General features: G+C 45.7%; 1 protein-coding gene across 3 annotated transcripts; it reads left to right on the top strand.

The window, feature by feature from the left end:
* The first annotated feature begins 1330 nt into the window (after nucleotides 1-1330).
* On the top strand, nucleotides 1331-22912 carry LOC106636255 (netrin receptor UNC5C). Of its 3 annotated transcripts, XM_089591254.1 has the most exons (12): nucleotides 1331-1472; nucleotides 3414-3441; nucleotides 6154-6563; nucleotides 9226-9513; nucleotides 12106-12276; nucleotides 13676-13705; nucleotides 14176-14340; nucleotides 14898-14939; nucleotides 15197-15334; nucleotides 17112-17633; nucleotides 20093-21128; nucleotides 22622-22912. In XM_089591254.1, the coding sequence occupies exons 1-12, from the start codon at nucleotides 1370-1372 to the stop codon at nucleotides 22791-22793; spliced, it is 3105 nt and encodes a 1034-aa protein (XP_089447380.1). In that variant the 5' UTR covers nucleotides 1331-1369; the 3' UTR covers nucleotides 22794-22912. The 3 variants fall into 3 exon arrangements, with proteins under 3 accessions (XP_089447380.1, XP_089447381.1, XP_089447379.1); XM_089591255.1 differs by lacking the exons at nucleotides 3414-3441; nucleotides 13676-13705 and having other exon boundaries at nucleotides 6150-6563; XM_089591253.1 differs by lacking the exons at nucleotides 3414-3441; nucleotides 13676-13705 and having other exon boundaries at nucleotides 6150-6563; nucleotides 12106-12289; nucleotides 14150-14340.
* The last annotated feature ends 3154 nt before the right edge of the window (nucleotides 22913-26066 follow it).

The following is a 26066-nucleotide window of genomic DNA, read 5'->3' as shown; positions in this document are numbered from 1 at the left end:
AGAATGGGCATTTGAGGCCTCGAGTAAATTTCTCGAATTTTCGCGTGTAACTTACATTCTCCGGCACCGTAAATTATCAGTTGCGCAAGCGAGATCGGCCGTTGAAACGTAAAAGAAAAGACGCGTACGGAGGTGAAAGAATTAAAAAAAAACAAGGATGGTGAAAAATGTTTGCTTTAACCTGCTTTCCCTTCTCTCCTGGTGCACTTTCGATTCAGCCGTAGGGTCAGAGGCGGACGCGGCTGCTTATCATAATTTGAGGAAAGAAAAAACGCTCTCGCGCTTCTCATTACAATGTCTACCTGTGCCCGTATGAGCTTTCACGTAACGAAGAGCGGCACTTGTACGCTCTCTGGCGCAACAACGAGAAATGATGAATCAATTTAAAAGCCAATTCTTTTTGTTGTTGTTGTTATCAAAGGATAGTGTAATTATCAAGACAGGTGGTATAATATTACGTGTCTCCGTAAATAGTTTGTGTGGATAAACGTGTACACGTATGAGCAGATGTAAGGTTTAAAGATGTAAATAATAATTTAAGAAAGCTTGTACGTATATAAAAAGTTTACATTGAAAACTCAATTTGTGGATGGGTGATGATGTTGCACGTAAAAGTAACAATAAATTACTCAGGCTTTGTTTGTCAGATTTTTACCACCACGCAAGTGGATGAGACGAGTACAAGTACTTGCAATGTAATAACGATAGTTAAAACATACGATAGTTACGTCTATGTGAACTTATAGGTACGCACTATTAAATTACGTAAACCAATTTTCACAGAAAACCGTATACTTTGTGTGGTTCGAAGAAAAAGACAATTATCATTTGTACTTATTTTCACACGTTTTTTAATTTAATATCAAGCTCTGCTGGGATTAGTTACAAATTTCACTAGATTTTTGGTTTTCGTTACTCACGCGGTACCATCAAAAAACATAACAATTTCAAAAAGTGGCTAAAAAAAAATCTCACTTAAATTAGTTGATACTATAAAAAACAGACCTCCATCCCTCTGCCCTTGCGCGCTTTTATGTGTATATATCATAATACACATGACACCAAAATTGCATATTCACAAAGAAAACGAGAAATTTAGCCGACACTTTGCTCTTACCTGGTAACCCATACATATTTACATGGACGACATAATAAGGCACACTTGTCTGACTTGTTGCAGATGTACCCAGAGATAGTCCACATACAAGGAGCAATCAAGGGAAGATTACGAGTATACCCGAGCACTGCAGTCTGCTGTTAGCGAATCGTCGCATCAAGAGAGAAAGAGAGTGACACGCACACACGAAGCCGTTGAAGAGAGCCAAGAGAGAGAGAAAAAGATATGAGGGAATGAGAGAAAGCAATTGAAATGAGGCCGAGATCGTGCTGCTGGTTGTTGTTTTTCGTACTCTGTCTGGTAGTCGGGCTGCCCGCGAGCCCGGTCCACTCGTCGCCGTTCGCCTCTGACGAAGGTAAGTCCACTCAATACCTACATACACCCGACCACCTTTCAATCTCTCTCTCTTTTTTTTTTTTTTTTCCTACCTCCCCAAGAGAGAAAGAGCGTCTCCTTTGTAAGAGCCCTCCTTCTCTCCTTGTTTTCCTTCGGCGGGATATCGAGTATCGATGCCCTCCCCACACCGGCTACCTGTACATCAATGCCGCGCGGGTATAATATATACCTGCCTATGCTTCGCTTCGAAAAATCGCTAATGAATTAACGATGAATGCGCTCCGGGTGCATGCATATCCTCTACTCTCCCTCTTGACGTCCCTCTCATTCTTCCTCCTCTTGTATCTCTCGTTTTTTTTTTTTTTTCCAGCTCGTATACACAATGTGTGTGCCTATTATGCCAGCACCTGTATATATAGGTATACGGGTAACGCGAGTCTTCGTAGAAACGCACGTATATATATGCTTATACAGATGCGGGAGCATAGCCGCGTATCGAATTGACGGCCGCTCGTATATATACGCGTTATATATTTTATATATGCGCGGGAATCGATGAAGTGGGTTTACAGATGCACTGCCTTTCTCGAACCGCAGCGGGAGACGCGTTGCTTGCTGTATACTTATAGAGTGGGTGCGTATCGAATTTTCGAGCGGTACACAATATTATATTGTACATAAGTACATATATATACGTGGATGGCTGGGGTGTGTGTTTTTTGGGCGCGATCTGCTTGACGATTCCTCTGAGATGGATTGACAAAGCTTGGGGGGTTTTTTCTTCCCGTGACACGTGGAAAATCAGGAGTAAAAATGCATGCGCGCACGCCAGTGTTGCTTTTTGCCATGATTTTGTAATAATTTTCGAATATGAATGCGCCATCGCGGCCAAGTTGCAACAGAACCTTCGAGATTGATGGCCTAGATCGACGCGCTATTCGATTTGCGTCATAATAATAACATATCCATAAAGTCGTGAAAAAAAAGAAGAGAAAAAAATCCTTTCCATCAGCTCCCTCGCACTTATTGACTTGATCTCATTTTAAAACGCAACATTGAATCTTCGGCTCGTGCATATACATCTGTTTCGATACACAACACGTCTCTTACTCCGCAAGTTACGCGGAATAATTTACGATAATCTAATGTTACGAGCGATGTATATACATTAGGTCTACTTTAATCCCGATCTTGGTAGTGTATGCATAAGTGTGTGCATGTGTATGCATTTGATACTCATAACTAGTGACTCATGGCTATTAAAAATACACTTGGGATTAGATGTTTGGGTCTTTTGTGAACGAGAGAAGGAGAAGAAGAAGAAAAAAAGTTGACGTTCGCACTATACCCTCGTGTATACGTATTGTATTACACAATGACTAAGCTGTACTTGCTTATACTTTGGCTGTTATGAGCGCTAATGAATGTTGGTAATATCAATTTATATACGTGACAATTTCCGTGACAATCTATTCAAATCTATCGGAATAAAAATAGCATTTGTAGTAATAATTTTTTTTTACTTACACGCAAATTTTGGTCCTTGATCGGTATTGCCATCAGTCTTCTTTGAATTTTGGTCCTGAGTCACAAAAGTGTAAGGTACTCAGGCGCATCTGCAACAAAAAACAAAATAAAATATTACTGTTTGAAATAAATCTATCAAAAAGTTGTAAAAATCTGCAAATGAAGTTATCTCAATGTACTAAAAACATGATGGTTATTACAATCAACAAGAGCTTTGTAAAAATAGTTTGGAGCTCGTGTTACGTACAAGTTATTTCGATAATACACGACACTAAAAAACCTCAAAGTCGGTCGCAAAGCGAAAAAAAGAAAAAAAAAAAAGCAGCTTGGCAGAAAAAAAAAAAAAAGAAGAAGCATCGCCGATGCAATTCACGCCTCACGTGCTCGAGACCGTAATATATAATACGTGCGAAAAGCCCAGAGGCGGTCGGAGATCGCTTTTCGTTATCGGCTCGCATAAAGTCTCTCGCGCAGCGGCGGCTGTGTATATATATATACGGCGCCGGCACGCGCTCATCTGTACTTTTTGCATCGTTGCACGCTCCGACCAACAGCATCGGCCGGCGAAGATCGTTTGCCGGAACAGGAATGAAAAAAACCGCTGTAGAGCAGAGAGAGAGGTCGAAGTTGACGGGGTTAGTTGCGCCAACGCATCGGTATTCATGGCATATTGTGTAATTATCTCCGGCAAGAGCGCTCGCGTCTCTTTTTCTCTCCCTCCAAACGTTGTGTATACATATATATATGATCATCTCTCGTCTCCCGTAGTCATCGATATAATGTACCGCGATATCATCCGCTTCGGAGTTAATAATTTATCGATCCGAGCGCTATGGAGCGCCTCTCCCGTGCAGTTCGCCGAGGCAGACGAGAGGAGATAATTATTGGCTCGAGGGAGGAAAACGTATACCTATACACGCGACGAGCCGGCTGCCGAACAACAATGTAACACGGTATTACCGTGGAGCTCATTTTCGTCCCGTTTTTTTTTTTGCGTGTGTCGCGAGCAGAACGCCCCTACATCTATGTGACGCTGTTGAGCGTCTCAATTTATTGTTGATTTTTTTTTTACTTCCCGTCCCCTCCCCCCGATGACTTTATAGTTTTCTATTAACAATAACCCGCCTAGCGCGCATAAAATTTTTAACTACCTTTTGTTACGTAAGATACGCCCGTGGTTGGACAGCCGGTTCTCTCTCGAGGGGTTTTATCGGGACTAAATGTCAAGATTAGAGTCGCCGAGGCTACTTTACAGCCCGCGCTTGATAGTTTCGAAAGTTACAACTATATACACTTCTGTACAGGATTGTGTATATATATATAATCGTGTAGCCAAACAGCTTCATTCTTGGGTTATTTGCATAGACGATTCTTTTTTTTTTTTTTTCTCTTTCACCGTCAACCGTACAACTTTGGCCCATTAAACGTCGCTCGCGAGCGTCTTCGCGAAATAAACGTATATTTCAATTGCTCCTAATTGGTATATTCCAGGGCAAAAAGTCGCGATTGCTTTCGATTGTATTCAATGGCCCGACGATTCCGACGATCGATCGAGCGCGTTTCAGCGGAAGGGACTTTATTGTTATTAAATCAAACATACGCGGGTAATCTAATCATAGCGTGCGCCGTTGTATACATTCGTTCCGTGTAAATGTTGTCCCCGCTGTGTCTTATAATTTTCCTGTCTAGTGATATGCATCGAGTTTCCTACGGTAAAAAAAAAAAAAACTTGTGATTACTTTGAATCGTGAAAAAAGCGGCGCTCCAGTCGAGCGGGAAATTCAGGTGGATCCACGCGCGGGGTAGCGAAAAAAGGCACGAACAGGTTACTTTCCAGAGCTCGTTTCCCGGCACACCGACGCGGAAAGAGAGGAACTCCCGGGCGCGTGTGTGTACCCTCATAAGTGCGCGCGTATCAAAAGAAAGTTCGCGAAAGAGTTTCTTTCTCCCCGTCCGCGCTCCCTCGGGAAATAACTCTGCTGATGCTTCTCTCGTCTCTTCCAACGCAAAGTACCATTGGTGTGCGCTTATTGTGCGCGTACGAATGGAAAGATCCGCGCAATGGCCCTGTGGGTACTCTTGCAGGAACCACAGGATAATGCGACAATAAACACCGCCTAGCTCCGCGTGTCTATTAGGTTCCACTTTGTACTTACATACACGTGTACGATCGCATGTTCGCGGTGGGCGGGATACAACGTGGTTGCGTTTTGTCGCCGCGTCTTTTTTTTTTTCTCCTTTCGAGTTTGTAGTGGTGCTGTTTTCTCGGAAAATTGCTCGTGCGAGGTTGCGCCGCGGGAACTTGGGCAGAGCGATTATTTTCCTTATCGCTGATTTTTGTGCATAGCGCCGGTGCTGCGCCGCGCGGGGGAAAAATAAAATCCGCGACTCATTAGACTTGCAGAACTACACGCTACGCGGGCATTTCTCGAGTGTACCGTTGATCTGATGTGTATTTCAATAAGTTTGAATCGCTCGGCAGGGAGGGACAAAAGTTGCGATTCCGTTCTCGGCTGAGGTGTGAATTTGGGGATACTATCTGGAGAACTCGGGACGAGGTATTTTTATAATTAACAATTACCATACGTGCTTGCACGAGCTTCTCGTGGTGGTGGCAAAAAAACATCTCGTTTTCATTAAAAGGAGCTGAAAAAAAAAGATATTTTGTAACGAGAGAAAGGAGGGATTCAAGTTGCCGCTGCATTTGCATTGAGACGAGATAAAATTTTAAGACGTAGCGCAAAAAATTGAAGAGGATCAACGGTGAAATCGACAAAGGATCTCGTTTGAGATGCATATCCGGTGACTCGAATATCAATTTGTTGTTTCTCAGCCTTGAATCGTAAAAAAAAGCCTCGGTACTTTTGAATTTTCATTAGCCTGCACCCCACAGACTGTACTAAAAAATCCACGTCAAGTGCAGAGAAGAGTACACAACTGCTCCATTCGGGAAATTAACTAATTACACTCCCAATTTACCGCATACAAACACACCCATTCGTCCCCCAAGGCGGACCAGCCTCAAGAAACTCTATACCCCCTCGGAAAAAAAGGGATCTCCTATCCAAGCCACAAACCGCGCCTCCTTCATGCCCCGCATCCAAAAGAAAAGAAAAAAAAAGAGTCCCTCCAAGGGGAAAAAATAAATGTATCTTTTCCCTGATTCCAGCGAGCGAGGATGTCGGCTCGGAGGACGAGGACGCGTACCCAGAGGAGGATGAGGTGCCCTCGGGGACGATAGCCACGGACACGGAGTTCATATCCGCGGGTGGCGGCAACTTGCCCGTCTTCCTCACCGAGCCCCTCAGCTCCTACGTTATCAAGAACAAGCCGACGACCCTCCACTGCAAGGCCGCCTACGCCCTCCAGGTGTTCTTCCGGTGCAACAACCAGCGGATCAAGGACATCTTCCAGCAGGACTTTGTCGACCCGCACACCGGCACCAGGATCGTCGAGAGCGAGCTCAACATCACGCGCAACCAGATCGAGGAGTACTTCATCAAGGAGAAGTTCAAGTGCGAGTGCGTAGCTTGGTCGAGCTCCGGACAGATAAACAGCCAGCCGGCTGTCATCGAGGTTGCATGTGAGTATCCCGATAATTACCATTTCGATCTACAGTGGGTGTCTGAGCACCACGACTCACGGCTGTAGGTTGAAAAAGCTCCACGAGTACATTTTTTTCTCCCCCAAAATAACAAACAATCCCTTGAAATGTCTCTAAGGTATATGTAGAGCCTCTGCGAGTGTTTGTTCAACAATCAAACGGCTGCAGAGCGCTCGCGCGATGTAATAAAAAGAAAAAAAAAAAAAAAAAAAAAAAACAGCCAGTCGCACTTGCATCAAGAGCCTTGGTGTGCTCGCACTTGCGGAGCTGTGCCAAGTAAAACAGAGACGGCTCTGTTGATTCGTCCGATGTCCATGCGAACGTGAAATCGAAGGGTGGCACTTGGCTCGTGTAACCGGAGAGCATATATATACGTACTTTAAACCGAGCTGTCGATGAGCATTGAATTTTGTCCCGAGTGACGCGACTTGCTTTCGGACCCTTAAAATTCGAGACCCCGCCAAGCAGATATAGAATTTCCTTCCCAAGAGCGCCACTTGGCTCGGAAAGCTTTTCCCGAAATCCTTGTGGTAAACAAATCGGGATTTCATCATTTTTTTTCTTTTTTTTTCTAAGGTTACTCGACACCACTCTCGTAAAAACAATTGACTCAATTTCCATCGTGGCGAAACTCCAAAAGTATACAGTCAGGAGGCGGTGATCGATTTAACGTATCAACATATAGACGCGTACCATTTGTATTCGAAAGCGCGAAGAAAGCAATAATCAGGGATCAATCCCGTCCACAGTTGGCGGGCAACGCCGTTATTACCACGCACACGCGCTCCGTTTAAAGAACAATCGCCCTCGCGCATTAAGAATCAATTCCGTCGTTACGGTCGTAAATTACGCCGCTCATTATCCCAGCTGCGCACAAGATTGCAGATAAGCACGTACACACACGCGCGCCTATGAAAAACGCACAGGGCAGAGTTTGCAAGGTGGAATTGAGCGTATCGAAAAGTGTCCCTTGATTTATATTCATTTGTCAATTAAAGGGAACCCCCTGCATTTCCTGTACGACGCGAGCATGAGCTCTATTTTTTGCAAAACGCGTGCTCTCCTCCTGTATGGAACAATGGAGGCATTATTCGCTATTGTGTTCCTTATACGCGGGCGCACAGCGTCCAAGAAAATGACGCGACTCAATAAAATCAAAGAGCAATAATGACACGCACCAACCGATAAATATCGCGAAAATACAGTTGAGGGCCAGCGTGGTTTTGGGTATTTGAACGAGAGAGAAAAAAAAAATAAAAGTTCGAGAGTCACTGTAAGCGCATGTATCACTCGCGCAAACATCTGTAGGGGCGGAAGGATAAGCCTTCGGGGAGCTCTACAGCTCCTCTCCCGAGATCGATATATCAATTAGAAGGCGTATAATCCTGTATAGGGTGTGTATACATTTGTCTCTATCGGAGTGCAAGTTATCAGTGCGGGATCGTATCTCTCGGCGTGAAAAATGATACGGAGGCTCCGGTCTTCTTCCCTCTCGACGGAAAATTCGCCGACTCGACGATCGAGGCAAGTTTTCCAACTTTTCTCCGCCCGCTCTCTTTTTTTTCTTCCTACGCGTGCACCTCTCCTGCGTGTATAGGTACACCACGAGAGAGTTTACCGTTCGAAAAACAGTACGTATCCGATAACAAGTTTTACGCGCCGCAAAAAAGAAACGGCGCAAACACATACACCGTAAAGGAGGGCGACGACAAGCGCGTATACAGGGGAGAAAAAAAAATATGAATAAGCCCGACCAAGGGAGAGGGGGGACGATGGAGAGATAGGCCTCCACCTCGTCCGGAGGAGAGAGCTCTCGAAAAATCGAGGGCGCATCTGTGCGTATACGCGCGCGTCTATGGTTCTCCTTCTTATTCTCGTCTCGCCCTCTCTCCCGGCGACGACGTCTAGTCTTCTCCTTCGCGAGGGTAATTTTTCCCCGGTAACAAGATCCCGCTGTACGTCACTACACGCAGTACGAGCGCCCACGGAGAGGGGGGGGAGGGAGAAGAGTAGGAGATACGCCGGTGGAATATTGAGTGCTCAGAAATTATCCGATTTCCTCTATCAATATTGGTAATCTCTCGGCTTACCCGTATGTACACCCTTGTATTGTACGTGTGTATCCACCGCTGTCGGTGTTACGTGTACGTATGCCTCTCTTATCCCCGGATCTGAAGAAACAATTTGCGGCCTCTTGCGAGAGTTGGCGTCCTTTGCGGTGGATTACGTGATTAAAGAAAAAAAGTACGGATAACCCTCGATGGCCAGAAGAAAGTGTGCAGTGCTCGGAGAATTGAATTACCGTTAAAGGACGGGGCTTCGATTGATCTTTCGTCCCATCGTTGGTTATTTTAATACTTTCGTTGCACCGGCCAGAAATAACGTGCACCCCAGACGCGAAAGGGCGCGTGTCGAAGATTACATTTTCCCGGCTACCGACGCCGAAGGGTGTAGCAAAAGGATATCTCGATGCGTCATCGCTACACGCTCTCGAGCCCTAAATTATCCTTCGAGGTGTACCTTTTTCCTTCCTCGTGGTTGCGTACAGTGGTATCGACACCAGGGATCTCCTTCATCGCCCACTGCACTACACAACCCAATAAAAAAGAAAAAAAAAAAAAAAACCCCTTTCTGTCCGCAGATTTGAAGAAACAATTCGAGTCGCCGCCGTACTCGGTCTTGGTGGAGGCGGGCCACAGCATCGAGCTGAGATGCCTGCCACCGATAGGGCTGCCCCAGCCCCGGGTGTACTGGCTGAGGAACGGCGTGGCTCTCGATGGCGAGAACCAGGACAGCTCGTTGCTCGTGTCCAGCGAGGGACACCTGCTCGTCGGACAGGCCAAGCTGGCCCACCAGGCCAACTATACCTGCGTCGCGGAGAACATTGCCGCGAAGAGGCTCAGCGAACCGGCCAGCATTACCGTCTATGGTAAGTTGACTTTTTTTTTTTTTTTTCTAGTAGCTTAGGTGTATACGTGCTAATTGGAGGACGGGGCGAGAGTTATGATTGCGCTAACAGAGATCAAATACGTGTGAGCGAGGGTTTCGCAATCGGATGTTTTTAGATGTGTAGAGTAGGCGCATATTGGACGGTGGCAGAAATAGTCCAAGACGCGAGTTGCGTAGGTACAGTCCTCCAAATAGATGAGTATCGAAAGATGGGTGTAAGCTAGGAACGGGAGGTCTGATGTTTGCGCGATGTCAGACTTGTGCCGTAATATAACTCGAGAGTGCACCGACGAGTGTCAGGTCTGTCGGATTTCTTGCTCCGCGGAGCTCGAGGATTGCCCCCCGTGTGTTTCTTATATATAACTTGCGTCGTGGTGAAAAAAAAAGATTGAGCACAACTTTGAATATACTGCGTAGGTAAGTACTTTGAAGAGCTCGTACGACTCGAGAGACTAAAGTTGGGATCTACTTTTTTTGGCCTCTCTCGAAACGGATCGATTCAAGAAATATACATGAATATTTACAAGGTTTAGCGTTTGGAGTTTTTGATCAGGTTCAACCATGTGTAACTTGAACATGAATATACCAATTTGGGAACACTTTTCCGTTTTTTTTTTTTCAAGCACAAGAAAAGTCGACTTTCTTTTGAAAAGTTTTACGTGCCAACGAGTAAAAAAAAAAAAACAATCATGTTGTATAAACACCTACAAACATACATGTGCATACACGAAAGATGTTTATCTTTCTTAGGAGGGAGTATTGTAAATGGTGTAGGATGGGAGGGGGAGCGATTTTCCAACAGCCCGCAGAGAAAAGTGTCACAAGAGGGGATGATCGATGCCGTCCTCGCACTCGTATACAGATCGAACCGCGATTTCAGAGAAAAAAAATTCCACCCTGGGTAATATCAAACACGCGTAAACGAATGGGAAATAGTACGTGTATACCATGCACGGACAGACAAGATGATTCACTCGGGAAAAATCAGCTGTATACTTTCGTGTGACTGACAATTTTTCTTTTTTTTTTTTTTTCTTTTTTTTCAAAAGTTTACACAATGACGTGTGTCAGAGTATAGCTCAATATATAATAAGGTGAATGAGGTATCATGCATTCGAAGGAAGTCGATACGAAAAAATATCTCAGAGACTTGTATTTTATCGGTAACGCGCACAACTCGAAGTTATTATTTTGAAGCTCCAACTCATGTCGTTAATCATTCGCCACGGCTGAATTTTAAAAAGCAACTCCGAGTAAAAGAAGTTTCTCCATCTTAAATTGTAAATACACGTCACAACTCGCGTACAAGTGCAGACACACACACACACACACATTTATACAGGGCACCGTTTTATCATTTTTCTAATGTTTTTCAATGAAGTCAGCGGCCTGCCTCCGCGGGCAGTTCTCCGACAGTCCGCCGATTAACTTGATTAAAGGCGCGGCGTTTTTCTCGGGGTGTGCACGCGCAGCTGGGAGTATATATATACTCGCGGAATGCGATAAATTCATCAACGCTGAGACAGGAAGATTGTTCTCCGGGCGCCTTTTTTTTCCTCTTCTTTTTTTTTTCTTCTCTCTTCTCCCCCCTCCCAAGGCCTTCGTCTTTGAGTGCATCACCGGCACCGCGGAGGTAACGGTAAAAGTTGCACCTCGATACCTTTTGGACGGTTTTGTCGTAGATACAACTCCCGGGCGGCTCTGTTTACACGATTTCCACACGGATAACGAAATAATACGAGAAATAATATACAAGTGGTCCGTAATATTACAGCTGATGCAGCTATCCCTTAAGAAGGAGGTAGAGATCAAAACGTCGGATTACACTGCAACTATCGGACGGTAAGATCTGTCTATATTAGGGAACGATCGTATATGTGCGCGTGCCCACGTGTACCTCATCATATTACACACACGCATTATGGTACAATGTGCTTTGGGTGGCATAATCAAGTCTGGTAAACACTCCCTTAGAAGATAATAAATATTAGGCGTGTGCGTATATACCTATGTACAGTATATCTTGATACAGTTAAAGTGGCGAGTGAGTAACAGCGCGGTGTTACGAGGATCCCGCGGAATCACGGGGCATCCGAAATTTAGCTCGTAAAGCACACTCTCGTGCAGAGGGAGAGAGAGTAGGACATCAGGTAGGTGTAGTAGAAACAGACGGATAGACAGACGGGAGAGAACGACGAAGGGGGACAGACAGAGCAGAGGCGGGCAGCTCGGCATGCAAATTAATGCAAACAGTTTCATCTCGCGAGCACGAGAGCTATACCATGGCTGATGTATATACGCGTAATGTATGCAACCATATATGTATATATATATACACGTGGGAAAAGGAAAGGGAAGGGCGTAATGATAATAATAGCGGCACTGGCAGCAGTAGCTCGGGCGTAATCTGAGGTGTCTCTCCGTTTTCCACGGCTGTCTTGCGCTGGTACACCCGATGAAAACGTCTCGCGGACGAGTCTGGGCGCGTGATACGACACAAGGGATGACATTATATATATATTGGAAGGAAGGACCAAGTGATTGATGTCTTGGTTGTTGCGTCTCGTTGCAGTTAACGGCGGCTGGTCTTCGTGGTCGGCGTGGTCGGAGTGCCACGCGCGCTGCGCCAAGGGTGGACAGAAGCGGACACGCAGCTGCACCAACCCGGCGCCCATGAACGGGGGCCAGCCGTGCCTTGGACCAGCGCAGCAGAAACAAGACTGCAACACGAACTGCCAACCTGGTAAGTGGTTTTTGCTGTGTGTATCGTAGGTGCTCTTTTCTCCTCTCGATCGCTACGTGCTTTCCCCGGGTGAGCAATCGGGTTTTCCAGGTGAGGAAAAGGAGATTTTAGCGCTTGTGGGTTCCCGGTGGTGGAAGATTCCTTATCTGCATGGAAGAAAGCGCGCGGTGCGAGATGAGATCTCTCGTTTACTTTCGCGTCGTGTTTTCGGACTTGGTTGCCTTTTTTGGGATGATTATTTTCACGGATCTCCTTTGTAAGGATGCAGTCGCGAGTGAATCTTTGGGGAAAATTTACGCCCTTTTTCGCCAACTTTACGAGCGAGCCGCTTAAACTTTACACTCGCTTGGCTCGGGTTCGGACCGAGATTTACCGCGGGCGATAGCATCGTGGCGTCAAAGTCTCGTTGAACTATAAATTGTCGTTTCATTCGTCGCCGAGTTTTTATTTGTAACGATAAAAAAGGGCAATCACATCGAAAAGATACATTTTTGTCCTTTTCGTTGCGTTTGACGTACATTTGCACACGCTGGGAAAAAAATTACTGTGCTAGTATAGTTTGGAGTCATTCCATCGTCCAATGGAAATTTTCACCACTCAAGTTTCTGGACAGTACACGGAGAGAGAGAAAAATAGTAAAAATTATAGAGAAATTCCAGCAAAAATTACCATTACCATTAAAATTACCATTAAATTGGATGCAAGCTGGGAAAAAAGGAGAAAATTATTATTTTTATTAGTTAAGATTATTGTTGTTTTTAACAGTAAAAATTACAGTTAGAATAGAATTATGGTTAAAACAGTAAACCTTAAAAGGATCGGTTCAAAAATTTTATTGGAAATTTTTACTGTTCTAACCACAATTGTAACTCTTAAAACAATAATTTTAACTGTTGGAAAAAATAATTTTTTTCTTTTTTATCAGCTTGCATTCGATTTACTGTGCCGAATGGTAATTTTTGTAATGGTACTTTAGTCTGAACACGATGGAGTAACACCATATTACCGCTCTCATCTCGAATAAAGCGCAACTTAACGACACAAAACCGGAAATCGCGACATACCAGAGCGACTACCGGTGTTTATTTTCCACACACGCACCGCAGAAATAGCCATTCGCATGACACATCATACCCACTTTTGATCTATATTACACGTGTAACAGCTACAATTTGAAATGAACGGCCGCACGTGAGATGCGCGCAAATGCGCACACGCACGCGTGTACGTATCACGAAATAACGTAATTACACGCCGTATACCGTATAATAATACACAATAAACAAGATAGAGAGAAAGAAAGTAAATAATCACGCAACTAACAACAACGAGAGCAGTTCTCAATGGCTTTTCTGTATATATACATGTATGTATCTCACGCACGCTTTCGCAATAACAGAGGAGATGGAAATGTTCGCTAACCCAATCGGTGAGTAGTGCTTATTCTCTCTTTGTTCTAACTCTCCTCGTACACCTTTTAATCCTATCGCTGCACGAGAATATATACATACGTATATACCAACCCTAGAGTAAAATCCGCAAAAAACAAAGCAGAGAATGAATAATAGAGACTTTCCTGCCACGCGTGTGTGTGCCTGCCTGAAAAAGTCTTTCTTTTCTTTTTTTCCTCCTCGAGCTCGTTCATTTCACTTTATTGCACCTACACGTGTACGCAGGCATACCCCTTTAACCGCATGCTAACGAGCTTGTTTTTTTTTTTTTTCTTTCTCCTGTAATTTCATTTTTTTTCCCCTCGTCTGCGACGACGAAATAAACAATGCACGCCCGAGCGCGTCCGGCCGGAAGGAATGATAAATTCGTTAGTAGAGAAAACGAGGGAGAAGGCGGTAAAGGGACGTAACCCGAAACGAAGCCAATGTCTCTGTGTCCTGCCCACAGTGGTCGACGGCGGCTGGTCCAGATGGTCGGCCTGGTCGGTGTGCGGCAGCGACTGTACCCACAGCAGGCGAAGGAGCTGCGACGAGCCGGCGCCCAGCCAAACCGGCCGGCCCTGCCCCGGCAAGGACGTGGCCGTGGCCAACTGCACCGGCGGCATGTGCAATGGTCAGCCTCAACCTTTTTTTTTTTCCCCCTCTATCCCTTGCTTTCCCCCTCCTCTCACTGTATATACATTATTTTATACCCTACGCCTCAACTTTCGCAGCTTCCGCCGCGAGATGAATCGCGACGCGCCCTCGGAAAGTTCGCAGCGCCGATAACTTTGCGGTGCTTCTCAGCTCAGCCTTTTTAATTTCCGCTCCGCGGGCTCCAGCCGAGGAGTTTCCCGGCTTCGCGGGCCCGGGCCAAACTTTCGCGCTTGTATGCTTCTTTCACCCCGTGAATTTTAATGCTCATCGTCGTTCAGGAGTTTCGTTGGTTATCTATTTTTATATTTTCGCGTTACCTATATGATTGAGTTATTTACTGCCTATCGCCTCGCTCGTATCGGATAAAGGTTCGAGCTTTCGACGCGTGACGTGCTTTTATGGTTAAAAAAAAACCTCTTCGGAAGATAAAACATAAATCCGTCCTTTCCCCCCCCCCCCCTGTCCTTTTTGATAATGATGCGAAGGAACGTGTACTCGCTCAGTGGTGCGAATGAATAATTGTGAATGTTTCAGTGGACAGCGCCAAAATCGGAGGGACGCACCTAACCGAGGAGGGTAAGCGTCATTCAGTTATATATACGTCCCCCTTTTTTTCCCCCTCGAGTAGTAAAGACACGCGTCTTCACCTCGTCAGCTGATGCGGTGCCGCGAGCGCGTGTCGGTTTACGACATCCGCTCTCGCTCGCAGTATGCTGCAGCATTGAGTCTCATTAGCCCCCTGCCTGTGGCTAAACGTCGGAAGGAAGGGGAAAAAAAAAAAATAAATAAATAAATAAAAAGTTTTTTTTTTGCTCCTCTTTCCTGTGTCACAGCGAGCCGTCAGATGGACGTGGCGCTCTACGTTGGGCTGACGGTCGCGTGTCTCCTGATCGGTGGCATGGGCTTCTTCCTCGCGAGGATATTCCAACGCAAGGGCCGTGACCATTCCCTCTACTCGATGGCCCGGAGTGGTAAGTGCCCTTTTTTTTCCTTTCATCTTCGGTGTATATATGGTTTCGTCTTGCTCTCTTGATTAGATTTTCTTCGGCGTGACATGTGCGACGGTGCCACCCACCCGCAGTGTGTGTGTTATATATATACACATACGCAGGGGGACGATCCGTTGGCGGGGGTCGGGTAAATTGGGGATCATAAGGCGGAGGCGTTTGCTTATTAGTCTCGATAGAAGTCATAGCGGGGTCGGGCGATCCGAAAGTTGTTATTTTGGTGTTTCCTCGAATCGCCTGTCATTAAAAGTTTCCTCCCCGTCAGGGGGTGACTATGACCAAAACTTTTGGTTGTCTTACCGGTAATCTTTGTGGATCTTGTGAAACATCTCTATCACTTTTCTATAATTAAGATTAGTCGAGGGACGCGTACTTCGAGGCGTACTTGACAGTCTTGACGAAAAGTTCGAAATCATTTCGAGGTCTTTGCAGTGTGTGAAAGACAGGAGACTCTGTTTATTCATGAAATCATTAGATAACTTTAAAATTTATCAGTAGACTTTCAAAGTGTTTCGTAAACGTTTAGAGACTATTCAGAACTTCATGTGACTTCAATTGACTTCGTAGTCTATTTTAGACTCTTGGAGACTACGAAGTCATAAAAAGTGTCAGATAACGTTGAAGGTTTTCGGTATGATTTCAAACAACTTTTGTAAGCTCTTGAGGACACTCAAAGACTTTATGTCAAATCAAATGACTTAAAAATCTTTTCGCAACGTTAGCAATGTTTAAAAGACTTGAGGAGACTCCAAAGTTGTAAAAAGTATAAGATAACATTGAAGACATTCAGCAGCCTTTCAAAATCTTTCGTAAACTTTTAGAGACTCGATGTAACTTTGCATAAGTTGAAAATCTTTTTAGACTATTGCAGTCTTTTTCAATGACTTGAAGAGAGCGCATCATCCTTTTGAGATAAGTGTATATAAGCAACGCGGACTCGATCTCCTTTTGTGGGAGGATAAGGCGAGGAAATAAAACTTGGGCGAGGAAGAAAGGAGAGACGATCGGTAGCGAAGGGGAAGACGGGAGTGCGAAAGATCGTCCCTGATTGGATTGCGCGCGACGCTCTGCCGGGAGATCGGGGCGATACTATACACGGGGAAGAAGTTTCCTAAATTGGAGGCCATAAGACCGTAACGGGGATGGAGCCATCCCGCTGATTCACGCTGGAAAATAGGCTGTCTTCGTATGGGGCGTGGGTCTCTGTTTTCACAAAGGATTTCAGTTGACGAGCCAGAGTTTTTCTCACTTTGCACCGTACAAGTGTAATTTATTGGGATGTTTTTGTTTGCTTGGCTTAATAAACGATGCGAATAGTTTCTTTTTCTCTCTTCGAGGGGTTGCGAGATTTATTCCCTTACATTTTGTTGATCTTTTCCTTTTTTCGTGAGAAAGACTTTTGTGTTTTGTTTTATCCATACAAGAACTTTTTCATCAAATCCAAATGGCCTATGGGGCATCGAAGAGTCGAAAGCAAAACCAATAATCGTTCCATCATCGGTATCGGGAGACGTACAATTCAATATCAGATTATCCCGCTTCTTGCATTACCTAACGAGGAAACATCTCGGGAGCTGCTGCAGGAGATTGCCTTCGTTTTTTCAACGCCGCGAAACAAAATCCACCTCGTGGGTTCTCGCGTTACCACGCCGTCTCGTATAATCCAAGAGAGCCGGACGCAGGAAAATAATAAACCCACAACTTGTCTTTTCTTCACCTCCTCGCTCCCCGCTGCCCACAGAGTTCCAGCCCGAGTTCTACCCGGACCAGGAAAAGAAGCTCAGCCTCCAGCCGGACGTGACCGCGACGATAGTGCCCGCGTGCTACGAGTACCCCTTCGACCCGAAGCTCTCGATGTCCCGGTCGCTGTCCGAGCACCACTACGACGTGCCCCACCTGTCCCTGCACTCGGGGCCCCAGTCGTCGTCGGTGGTCCCATCGACCATGTCCCCGACCCCGAGCACCTCAACCCAGGAGTCCTGCAGTAGCGACAAGCAGATGCTCTCGGGCAGCGAGAACAGCCTCTCGAGTTCCTACCCGTCGACCGAGTCGACCTACAACGTGGCCACGGGCAACGTCCGGCTGCCCGCCCTCGAGGCCGGCAACGTCGCCAGGGCCCACGTCAACAGCAAGGGCGCCCTCCTCGTCCTCCCCGATGCCGGCATATCCATGTCCGTGCCCGAGGGGGCAGTGCCCAAGCCCGGCCGCGCCGAACTCCATCTGGCCGTGCTCACCGAGGACCGATTCCGGCCCCAGCTGCCAGGTTTGTATTATTATACACACGTATAACACTGATGCGCCAACCACACCCCTTCACATTATACGTAAGCTCCATGCACTTGGAGATCGATGGGATTTCTCGAGTGTCGAGTTTCACGCACGCGCGCGTATCAATTCCCGATGACGGTGTCTTCTCCTTATATATATATACCAAAAGCGTGCGAGGGGGATGCGCTTTTTTTCATTTTTCACGGCCACGCTCGCCTAAAATTTAATAAGCCGGGATCGTGTGACCTTGTATCATGTACGTGCACGCGAGAGTTTTTTTGATGGCTTCGATGAAACGCGATGGAGCTTCCAGGTAACGGGGCGTGTGCGCCCTGATCGGTGGATTAAATAAAGTTGTCCTTTTGTCGATTAATTTTACGGCCTACTCGTGCTCTCCGGTCTCTTGTTTGCGGGAGCAAGTGGGTGTAAGCCGATTGGAGAATTTGATGATTACGTGGTCGCTTTTTTTTTTTATTGTTGTATACGTTAGAAATACGATCAAGTTTCTTCGGAGCGGTTTCACGGCGACACGGTTATTAAAATGCTCGTGGAAATGGGGGAGCAGAGTTGGAGAGAAATATACCTACCACAAAAATAGAGTCCTTTCGGTAGAAACGGGGGAGAAGGGCCATCGGAGGCGACTGATGGCACAATTTCTCTAATCGTGATTTACGAGCGTGTAATAACGTGGACCTCCCAGGAATCGTCTCAGTGGGAGAGGAGGAAAAAAAGTAAAGACTCTCTCGCGAGGACGGAGGGATGGATTCGTTGGATCCGTTGCAAATTATACGTGTGTACGTACGAAACGAAAAATTGATTAGATATTCCACGCGCGGCGGGAACTAATGGCGAACGAGTCACCCCCTGGGCGAGCGTTGAAAAGCAAACATATCTCACTTGGAAAAAAAAAAGAAAAAAAAGAATAGAGAGATCACTCGGGTCCGATTGCTCGTATTAAGAATTCATATCGAGGAATTAATATTCAACGGCCCCTTTTACCGAGGACTGTGTGCATTGCACGAAGAGGTGGAGAGATGAGCATGTAAATTTACACGCAAGTGTATACATACATATTCCTGGTGAGGGAGAAGAAAAAGAAAAAGTCATTAAAATATTGGGCAAGATGATTTATTTTCGGGAGAGCAAAGCAAGAGGAGGAGCGAGCGAGCGAGTGACTTTTAAGACTGCTTAATCACTCGGCACCTTATTCTAATGTTACTCCTCCCCCTCTTTCGCTTGATCTCTTCTTCTTTTTTTTTTTTTTTTTTTCACTTTTTCTTCTCCCTGTCTCTCTCTTTCCGCGGAGCAGCTAAGCTATACCAAAAGACAGAGGGAGTCTTTATAAGGCGCCAAGTGAGGTATTTACTATCTCTGGTGGCCGAGTGCGCGTACAACTGTTGGCTTTTTATCACCTCGCTTCTTTCTGTGTTTACTATTTCAATATCACCGTTTTTCCACTTGGTAACAACTGCACCACCCTCCCTCCCTCCCCGATGGTGTACACAAGCCCGCTGTTTGCCTACCTACATGCGCTATCTAACCATTTGGGTGTACCATATTTTTTCGTCCCTCATAATCTGTGGGCGCGTCATATATTACGAGTTCATTTTCTTGGTAGCTGTAGGATTTTTTTTTTTTTTTTTTTTCAACTGGTGTACCGCTCCATGATTCCGTTTGAAAATAAGTACGAGCCTTGGTTAAGAACAAGGGTTTCTTGTTTTTTAATTTGTAAATTATTGGGTGATGAGTATAAAATAAATAAAAGAGGCCATTTTGGTACGTTTTTCTTTCTTGCCCCACAAAAGATCGAGTTAAATGATTCTCATACTGTTTCATTATTAATCTACATCACATTTTCATACTGATGTAAAAAAATTCGTAGAATTTTTAGTTGGTAGACACAATAAAAAAATCAATGAAATATTGGACGAAAAATCGGTAGAGTATTACATGTATACCCCTAGTAAAAAAAAAAAAAATTGTCCCCCACACGTACGAAACGCATTAAAATCTCAGTAGACACGCATCCCAGTACCTTTTGAAAGCCCGCACGCAGGGTACGGAGAAACTTTTAAAAACACGAGTGAAATCGAAGGGGTGCAATGGCACTGGGGTGGTCGGAGCGAAAAAAGGGGTTCTCCCGACACTTTTTTCCGCACAATATACGCATCGAGCGCACTCAACGGTGCGCCCACCATACACGGCCAACCATCCATGCAACTCTACTTACGAATTTTTCGAAGCGAGAAGATCTCAAGCACACTCGCACGCAGCGCGAGTCCCTGCACTGCAGTGTCCTCGAACTAAACGCCCCCCCCCCTGAATCAATCCAAGTCCACCACATATGACGTATATACCAAATACAAGAAGGCACGTGTGCTTTTGCTCCTTCTGTTCTCGGTGATGCTGCAAAAAAAAAAAAAAAAAAAAAAAAAAAAAAAAAAAAAAAAACAGAAGGAACAACCCAGCTGTCGGCAGTGGTAAGCTGCGGGCCGCCAAAGACGAGCTTCGCCAAGCCGGTGATCCTGCAGTTCGAGCACTGCGCGATGCTCCAGCCCCAGGCAAGCTGGGAGCTGAGCGTCTGGTGCTGCGACGGCATCGAGCTCGACGAGCCCACCAAGGACGCCACCAACCAGGCCAGGTGCAGCCCACCCCACCAGCCCCCGCCAACCTGGACGAAACTCCTGACCCTCGGCAACGAGACCATAAACACGCCCCTGTTCACCCAGGTCGACCACGCGGAGGTGTTCCTCGTGACCGAGCAGCTTAAGGCTTACGTGCTGTGCGGCAAGAGCGGCGACAACTCGATGGCCTCGAAGCGCCTGCGGCTGGCCGTGTACGCGAGCCAGAGCCTCGGCAACGTCAACAACAACGGCGTCGTGGCTTGCAGCTGCTGCTGCCTGCGCGTCTACGCGGTCGAGGACACCAAGGCGGCGAGCAAGGCCTTGGCGGAGCGGGAGGCCCAGCTACGCGGGTGCCTGCTCGACAAGCCCCGCAGCCTCGCTCTCGAGGACAACGGCGAGGCACTGTGCTTTAGCCTCGAGGAGGTGGGCAACGAGTGGCAGAACAAGTCTCCCACGGTGCGCCAGGAGCTGGGCTTCTCCGAGCTCTGGGTGGGCAGGGAGGGCCTCAGGCGCGTCAGCTTCGAGCTGGACAGCGCAACGACGACGCGCACGTACAAGCTGCAGGTGTGCCAGGGCAACGGGGACGCCCCGAGGCAGGTGTTTCGGATCATCTACGACGGGGCGAAGCAGCTCATATCCTCGGGTAGCGTGACCAGGCCGTTGAGGGAGGTCACGGTCGTGAGCAGCGTTACGACCACGAACGCGTTGCACGGGGGTGGCGGAGGTAACTCGGGAACGGACTCGCGGCCGTTGCGGCCGTTCCGCTTCACGCGCTCGTTGAGGAGGCAGCTGTGCCAGTGCCTCGACCCGCCAAACTCGCTCGGCAACGACTGGAGGATGCTCGCGCAGATGCTGCGCGTTGATCGGTGAGTTTTACTTTTTTTTTCCATTTCTTTCGCTCTTTGCGGCCAAAGTTGCGGTGCCAAAACTATCAAAGCCAGGTTTGCCCCTTTTTCCATTTGTAGCTGCGGATATTGCGAGGGTAGAGGCGGGAATTTCGATGGGATCCCGATGGATTTGTATCGGGGCTCGGGTGCATTAAATCTAATCGCCTGGAAATCCGAGCGCCGCTGGGTTTTTTGTCTCGCGCGAGTACAAAATGTATATATGTGTACGATGTATACCCTGTGTTGGATTTTATCGATCGGGCGGTCGACAAATTCAGAGCTCGCGGGTGTGACTGCGATTTCTAAAAGTTGTGGATTCGAGTTTAAGTTTAAACTGAAAGAAAAGTAAATGAAAGAAAAAAAACCCTTACTTTTACGATTGAGATACACTCGCTCGGTTAAAAATCGGGATTTCAATCGAGGAAAAAGGGGCAAAAAAAGCCATTTAGGGGCATTAAAAACGCGGGGCTTATCTCCACTCGCACTAATAGCTCATACGGCGCGTAATTTATAGCTTCGCCCGATCGACTCGCCCGCGACAAACCAGCCAAAGCGCGCGTATGTTAATCGGCCCTGCGCGCTCCGTTTGGATTAGATATATATACGCGCAAGTAATATATACTTCGCGGTCTCTTTTAACGCACAAAGCTAAATTCGATTGCGCAAAAAGGAGTCAATTAGGATTTTTTCCCCCTCAGAAAGCCCATCGGGCAAAAACGCAATTTATATACGTACGCACGCGCAGCTTTCGTTTTATTATTTATCTTATCTCTCGGCAAGCCAAGGAATCCCGTTTGCTGCACAGCCGCGCGGAAAACCATGCCGAGTTCGTTAATACATATTTTCTCGTTGCGCAACGATGAAACTGTTTTGCCACACGGGCTCGTTTAGCTCTAGATTGAGTTGGTTTGATCTGCAAAAAAACGCGTGCTCCAATCGCGAAAGGATAAAAACAGCCAAATAAAGGACACTTAAGTGAAGCACATCTCAAATTTTTCCATGATAGGGGCACAATGGATAATGGGGTTAAGTACCTCGTAGATAGTGGTACACGCTCGCGGAGGCAATTTTTCGTAAGAGCCCGCGAAAAAATCCCAAACAGCGAACGGATAAGCGTGGCGCGTCGGGCGCGCGCTTCTCGCTCTTTTGATCCCCGATGTACTTGTGCACCGCGGCTCGAAGGAGAAGAAGACGTGTGCAGCCCGAGGCGCCCGAGTTCCGGGAAGATGGACTATTAAAAAGGCATATTCCGCGCCGTAGCTCTCATCCACCCACGCCGCTCTTTATCATCCCGAGCACATCTCCCCCTCTCTCTCCTTCGAGGGGGGGAGCAGCAAAGCGCGCCACTTACGCGCGGCCTCCTTATTATCCACTCGTTCATGCAACAATCTTCCCGATGGTGCATGTATACGCGCGTGTAATGTAAATGCAGGAAAGAGGAGAGAAAAATGTTTGGTTGCGTGTGCCCGCAGATACATCAATTACTTCGCAACGAAGGCCAGCCCGACCGAGCACATCCTGGACCTGTGGGAGGCGAGGCACCGCGAGCCGACGGCCGTGACCGATCTCTTGAATCACTTGAGGGTCATGGGAAGGACCGACGCGGCGACCATCCTCGAGGCCCAACTGGGGCCCTGGCTCTGAAGCGTCCGACAAAATGATTCCTCGAGCCACCACCGTCACTCGCATCGATACGCGATCAACGAGGATGGGGGCGGCGGTGACAAGTGCGGCCAAAAGGAGGACGGCTTTGCGCGTTGTCTCACGTGTGCGTAAACATGAGCATATATATATATATATAAACAGTGGATTCGTGTATTGTGCCATGTTCGGAGGAGAGCTGGGGAGAAAAACAAAGTATTACGAGGGCGGAGCGCTATTCCTACGTAGTTTAGAGTTGAGATCTGCAACGAGGAGGAGGAGGTGACATGAGCGGTGTATACACCTGCTCGGCGCCTAGGAGAACGAGGTGTGATTCATCGGAGGGAAGGGAATCTACATGGCCTTACGTTGCAGGACGATTCGAGGTGAGGAGTTGAAAGCATCGAAAGAGAGTGACGATTTGGTGATTAAACGAATGGGAGGAAGGTAATGTAAATATGTGTATGTATGTCTGTGTGCGTGTGTGGCGGGGAGCGTGGCGATTGGAAAATAAATTGACAAACGATGGTGATGAGCGAGAGGGACGAGAAGGCGTTTGTTAATTTGAAAAAGTCTAATATTCCTGGGCTTTCTCTCTTTCTCGTTTTCGGCTGAGATGATTTTTATGGAATTTACCCAGTGTACGAGCAGAAGGGTGTGTTGAATTATTTTTGTGTTTTTTACCCTACGGTGTACAAAATTTAGTTTTTTTTTTTTTTTTTTTCATAATCCAATACTATTGGAAATTGTCATGATCGAGCTACATTCACTGCCGTCAGTATGTTGTTATGAAGTAGGTACTAATCGCTTTCCATCGAACGCATGTCGTATTCGGGTGTATACACGAGATTCAGATATATTTTTTTTGTTTCGCAAAATTTTCGGCCTGTACAATAATACCTCGATGCTCCGGCGTGTGTAAATTTTTACGATAGGATTAAAGATAATCCGACGAAAGCTGAAAATCCGCGGGGTTTTCACCCGTTTTGAATATCTGGGGCATCGATCGATTAGTATTTTAAAGAGAAATAAAAAAAAAGAAAAAAGTTCGTTGTTTGTAAAATTCAACGCCCCCGTGTTCTCCGATCGAGCGTTTATTGCGTGGCAACACATTGCTGTAAATCGAGAGCGTTTCCTAATCATAGTCGTACCTATAAATCAATAAATATACTGCCGATTTTCAAACAATTCCTTGCTGTTGAAAGATAAATAAAGAAGAAAAAAAAAGAATCGCGAAAAGTCGACGTGTCAAACGTGATAAATTGAGTGTGCGCCAACGAGGTATATATACAGTTCCATCGGGAAGATGATGATGATGATGTTTCATTTTTCCCTTCCTTTGGAAGGATAATACGCAACAATACACGCATATGTATATACAACAAAGTGGCGTCGATGCACCTACGGTTATGGAAAAGCGAAAACAAAAGCTCGACCGTCTGGCGCCGATAGCTGTTATGTTAATCATCGTCGTCGTCATCCAAACATACACTTTCCTCTCAAATCGCGCGTTTCTACAAGGAATTTCCACGATATCTCATCACGCGGCTGTTTCTCCGTCGTCATCTCGCGGTCATCTATCTATTTTCGACGCGTTTGAAAAAAAAAAAAAAAAAAAAAAAAAAGCTGTATATATGGCGTCGCGCACATTACCCCGACATAATGACATTGCCCGATGAATTTTTCGTGATTCTCGTTAATAAATAATAATCACAACGATCGTCGCAGCGACGCAAAAGCGTTCGTTTTTTTAGATAATATATTATATATTTACGCGTAAAAGAAAAGTGATGATGATAATAATGATATCGAGGCAAGCAAGTAACTAAAACGAAATTCATACACACATTTACGCGATCTTATGTGTTCGTGTAAGCGATAGGAGGAGCGTAATATTATTATGCATTTTAAGTATGGATTTATAAATGTATTATACGTATATACGTGTACGATAAAGAAGAGGATTTACAAGGTGCGCCTAAGGAATATTAATGTAGAATATTTGGAAAAAGAAAAAAAAGAAAAAAAATTTCGGAGATGCGAATGATAACGAGGAAAAAAAAAAGAAAGCGAACCACTTGCTTACCCCGTTAATGCTCGCGAAACTATTCGAGAACGAGATCTGCATCGTAACACCCGCAAATCTCATTGTTTCACTGCCCTTCGCTCCCACCTTATTTGATTTTTCATAAGTCACCTTCGTGATGTTTACTAAAAATCTGTTTTTCAGTAGAGTTCTATACGTAAACTAGATAATTCGCATCAGTGCCTATGAGTTAATCGATTCGATATGATTGATAGTACTTACGTTGCCTCGAGAGAGTAAGATATTTTTCAACGATTTAATAAAGGTGGTAAAGAAAAATTATTTCGTTTGAGGAGCAAATACAGGGTACTCGAGTGATTCGCTCATACGAAGCTGTATCGGTATAGTCCGATCGACCGAAGTGACGGCTTTATGTAAGTCGTAGTTCTAATAGAAAACAAAAAAGTAATATATATGTATGTGTATTAAATTTGACAGACACGAGCGTAACATAACGAATTTTGAACTCGATAAATATTTATAGAAAAAGAAAGAAAGAAAACTTGTCGTGTATATGAATAAAAAAAAATATAACAAAATAAATAAAAATAAAAGGTAACCTTTTTCCCCTCGAGAACAAAGCTGTAAAACAGACGAGTATCTTACATAGAGTGTACATTTTCTTTTTGTTGTTAGGAAACGGCATGGTATGTATAAGGACTGGTGTGTTACGAAGCTAAGAAGCCAAAATTTAGGGGTTGCCAAGAGAGAAAGACCTAAAAATTGACTTCCCTCGTAAAAATGTGCAACCCAAGGGGACTCTCGGCTTGAAAAGCTTCGAGTCCCCGTGGCTAGTTGTTTGTCGATTCGTTTGTGCCAATATTCCTAAAAAAAAAGAAACTAAAAATTCTGAATTCCTTGGAGACGAAGGTACATCGCAACTCGAGCGATCATTTACTTTTATTACACGATTCGACGATGTTACATACCCCGAGGTGAGATGAAATATGTTTTAAAACATTGACAATAAATTTACGTTGTAGCTCATGGCGAATCGCTTTGCGATGACTCGAAGGATCTCCAAGGAATTATTATTATATTCGTCGATCAATGTTAAAAAAAAAACAAAAAACCAACAATCGTTACGACCAATTTGAGTCATATATATTATATATATATTTTCCGCGTGTAACATGAGAAAACAGATAAATACCCACCATTCCGTCATCGGTGCGCACGTGCGGCCTTTT

Source organism: Copidosoma floridanum, unplaced genomic scaffold (assembly GCF_036245765.1).
Source record: "Copidosoma floridanum isolate Cflo_tuat_1 unplaced genomic scaffold, Cflo_Japanese_pri ptg000013l, whole genome shotgun sequence".
Lineage (NCBI taxonomy): Eukaryota > Metazoa > Arthropoda > Insecta > Hymenoptera > Encyrtidae > Copidosoma > Copidosoma floridanum.
This window is presented reverse-complemented; position numbering and strand designations above follow the sequence as displayed.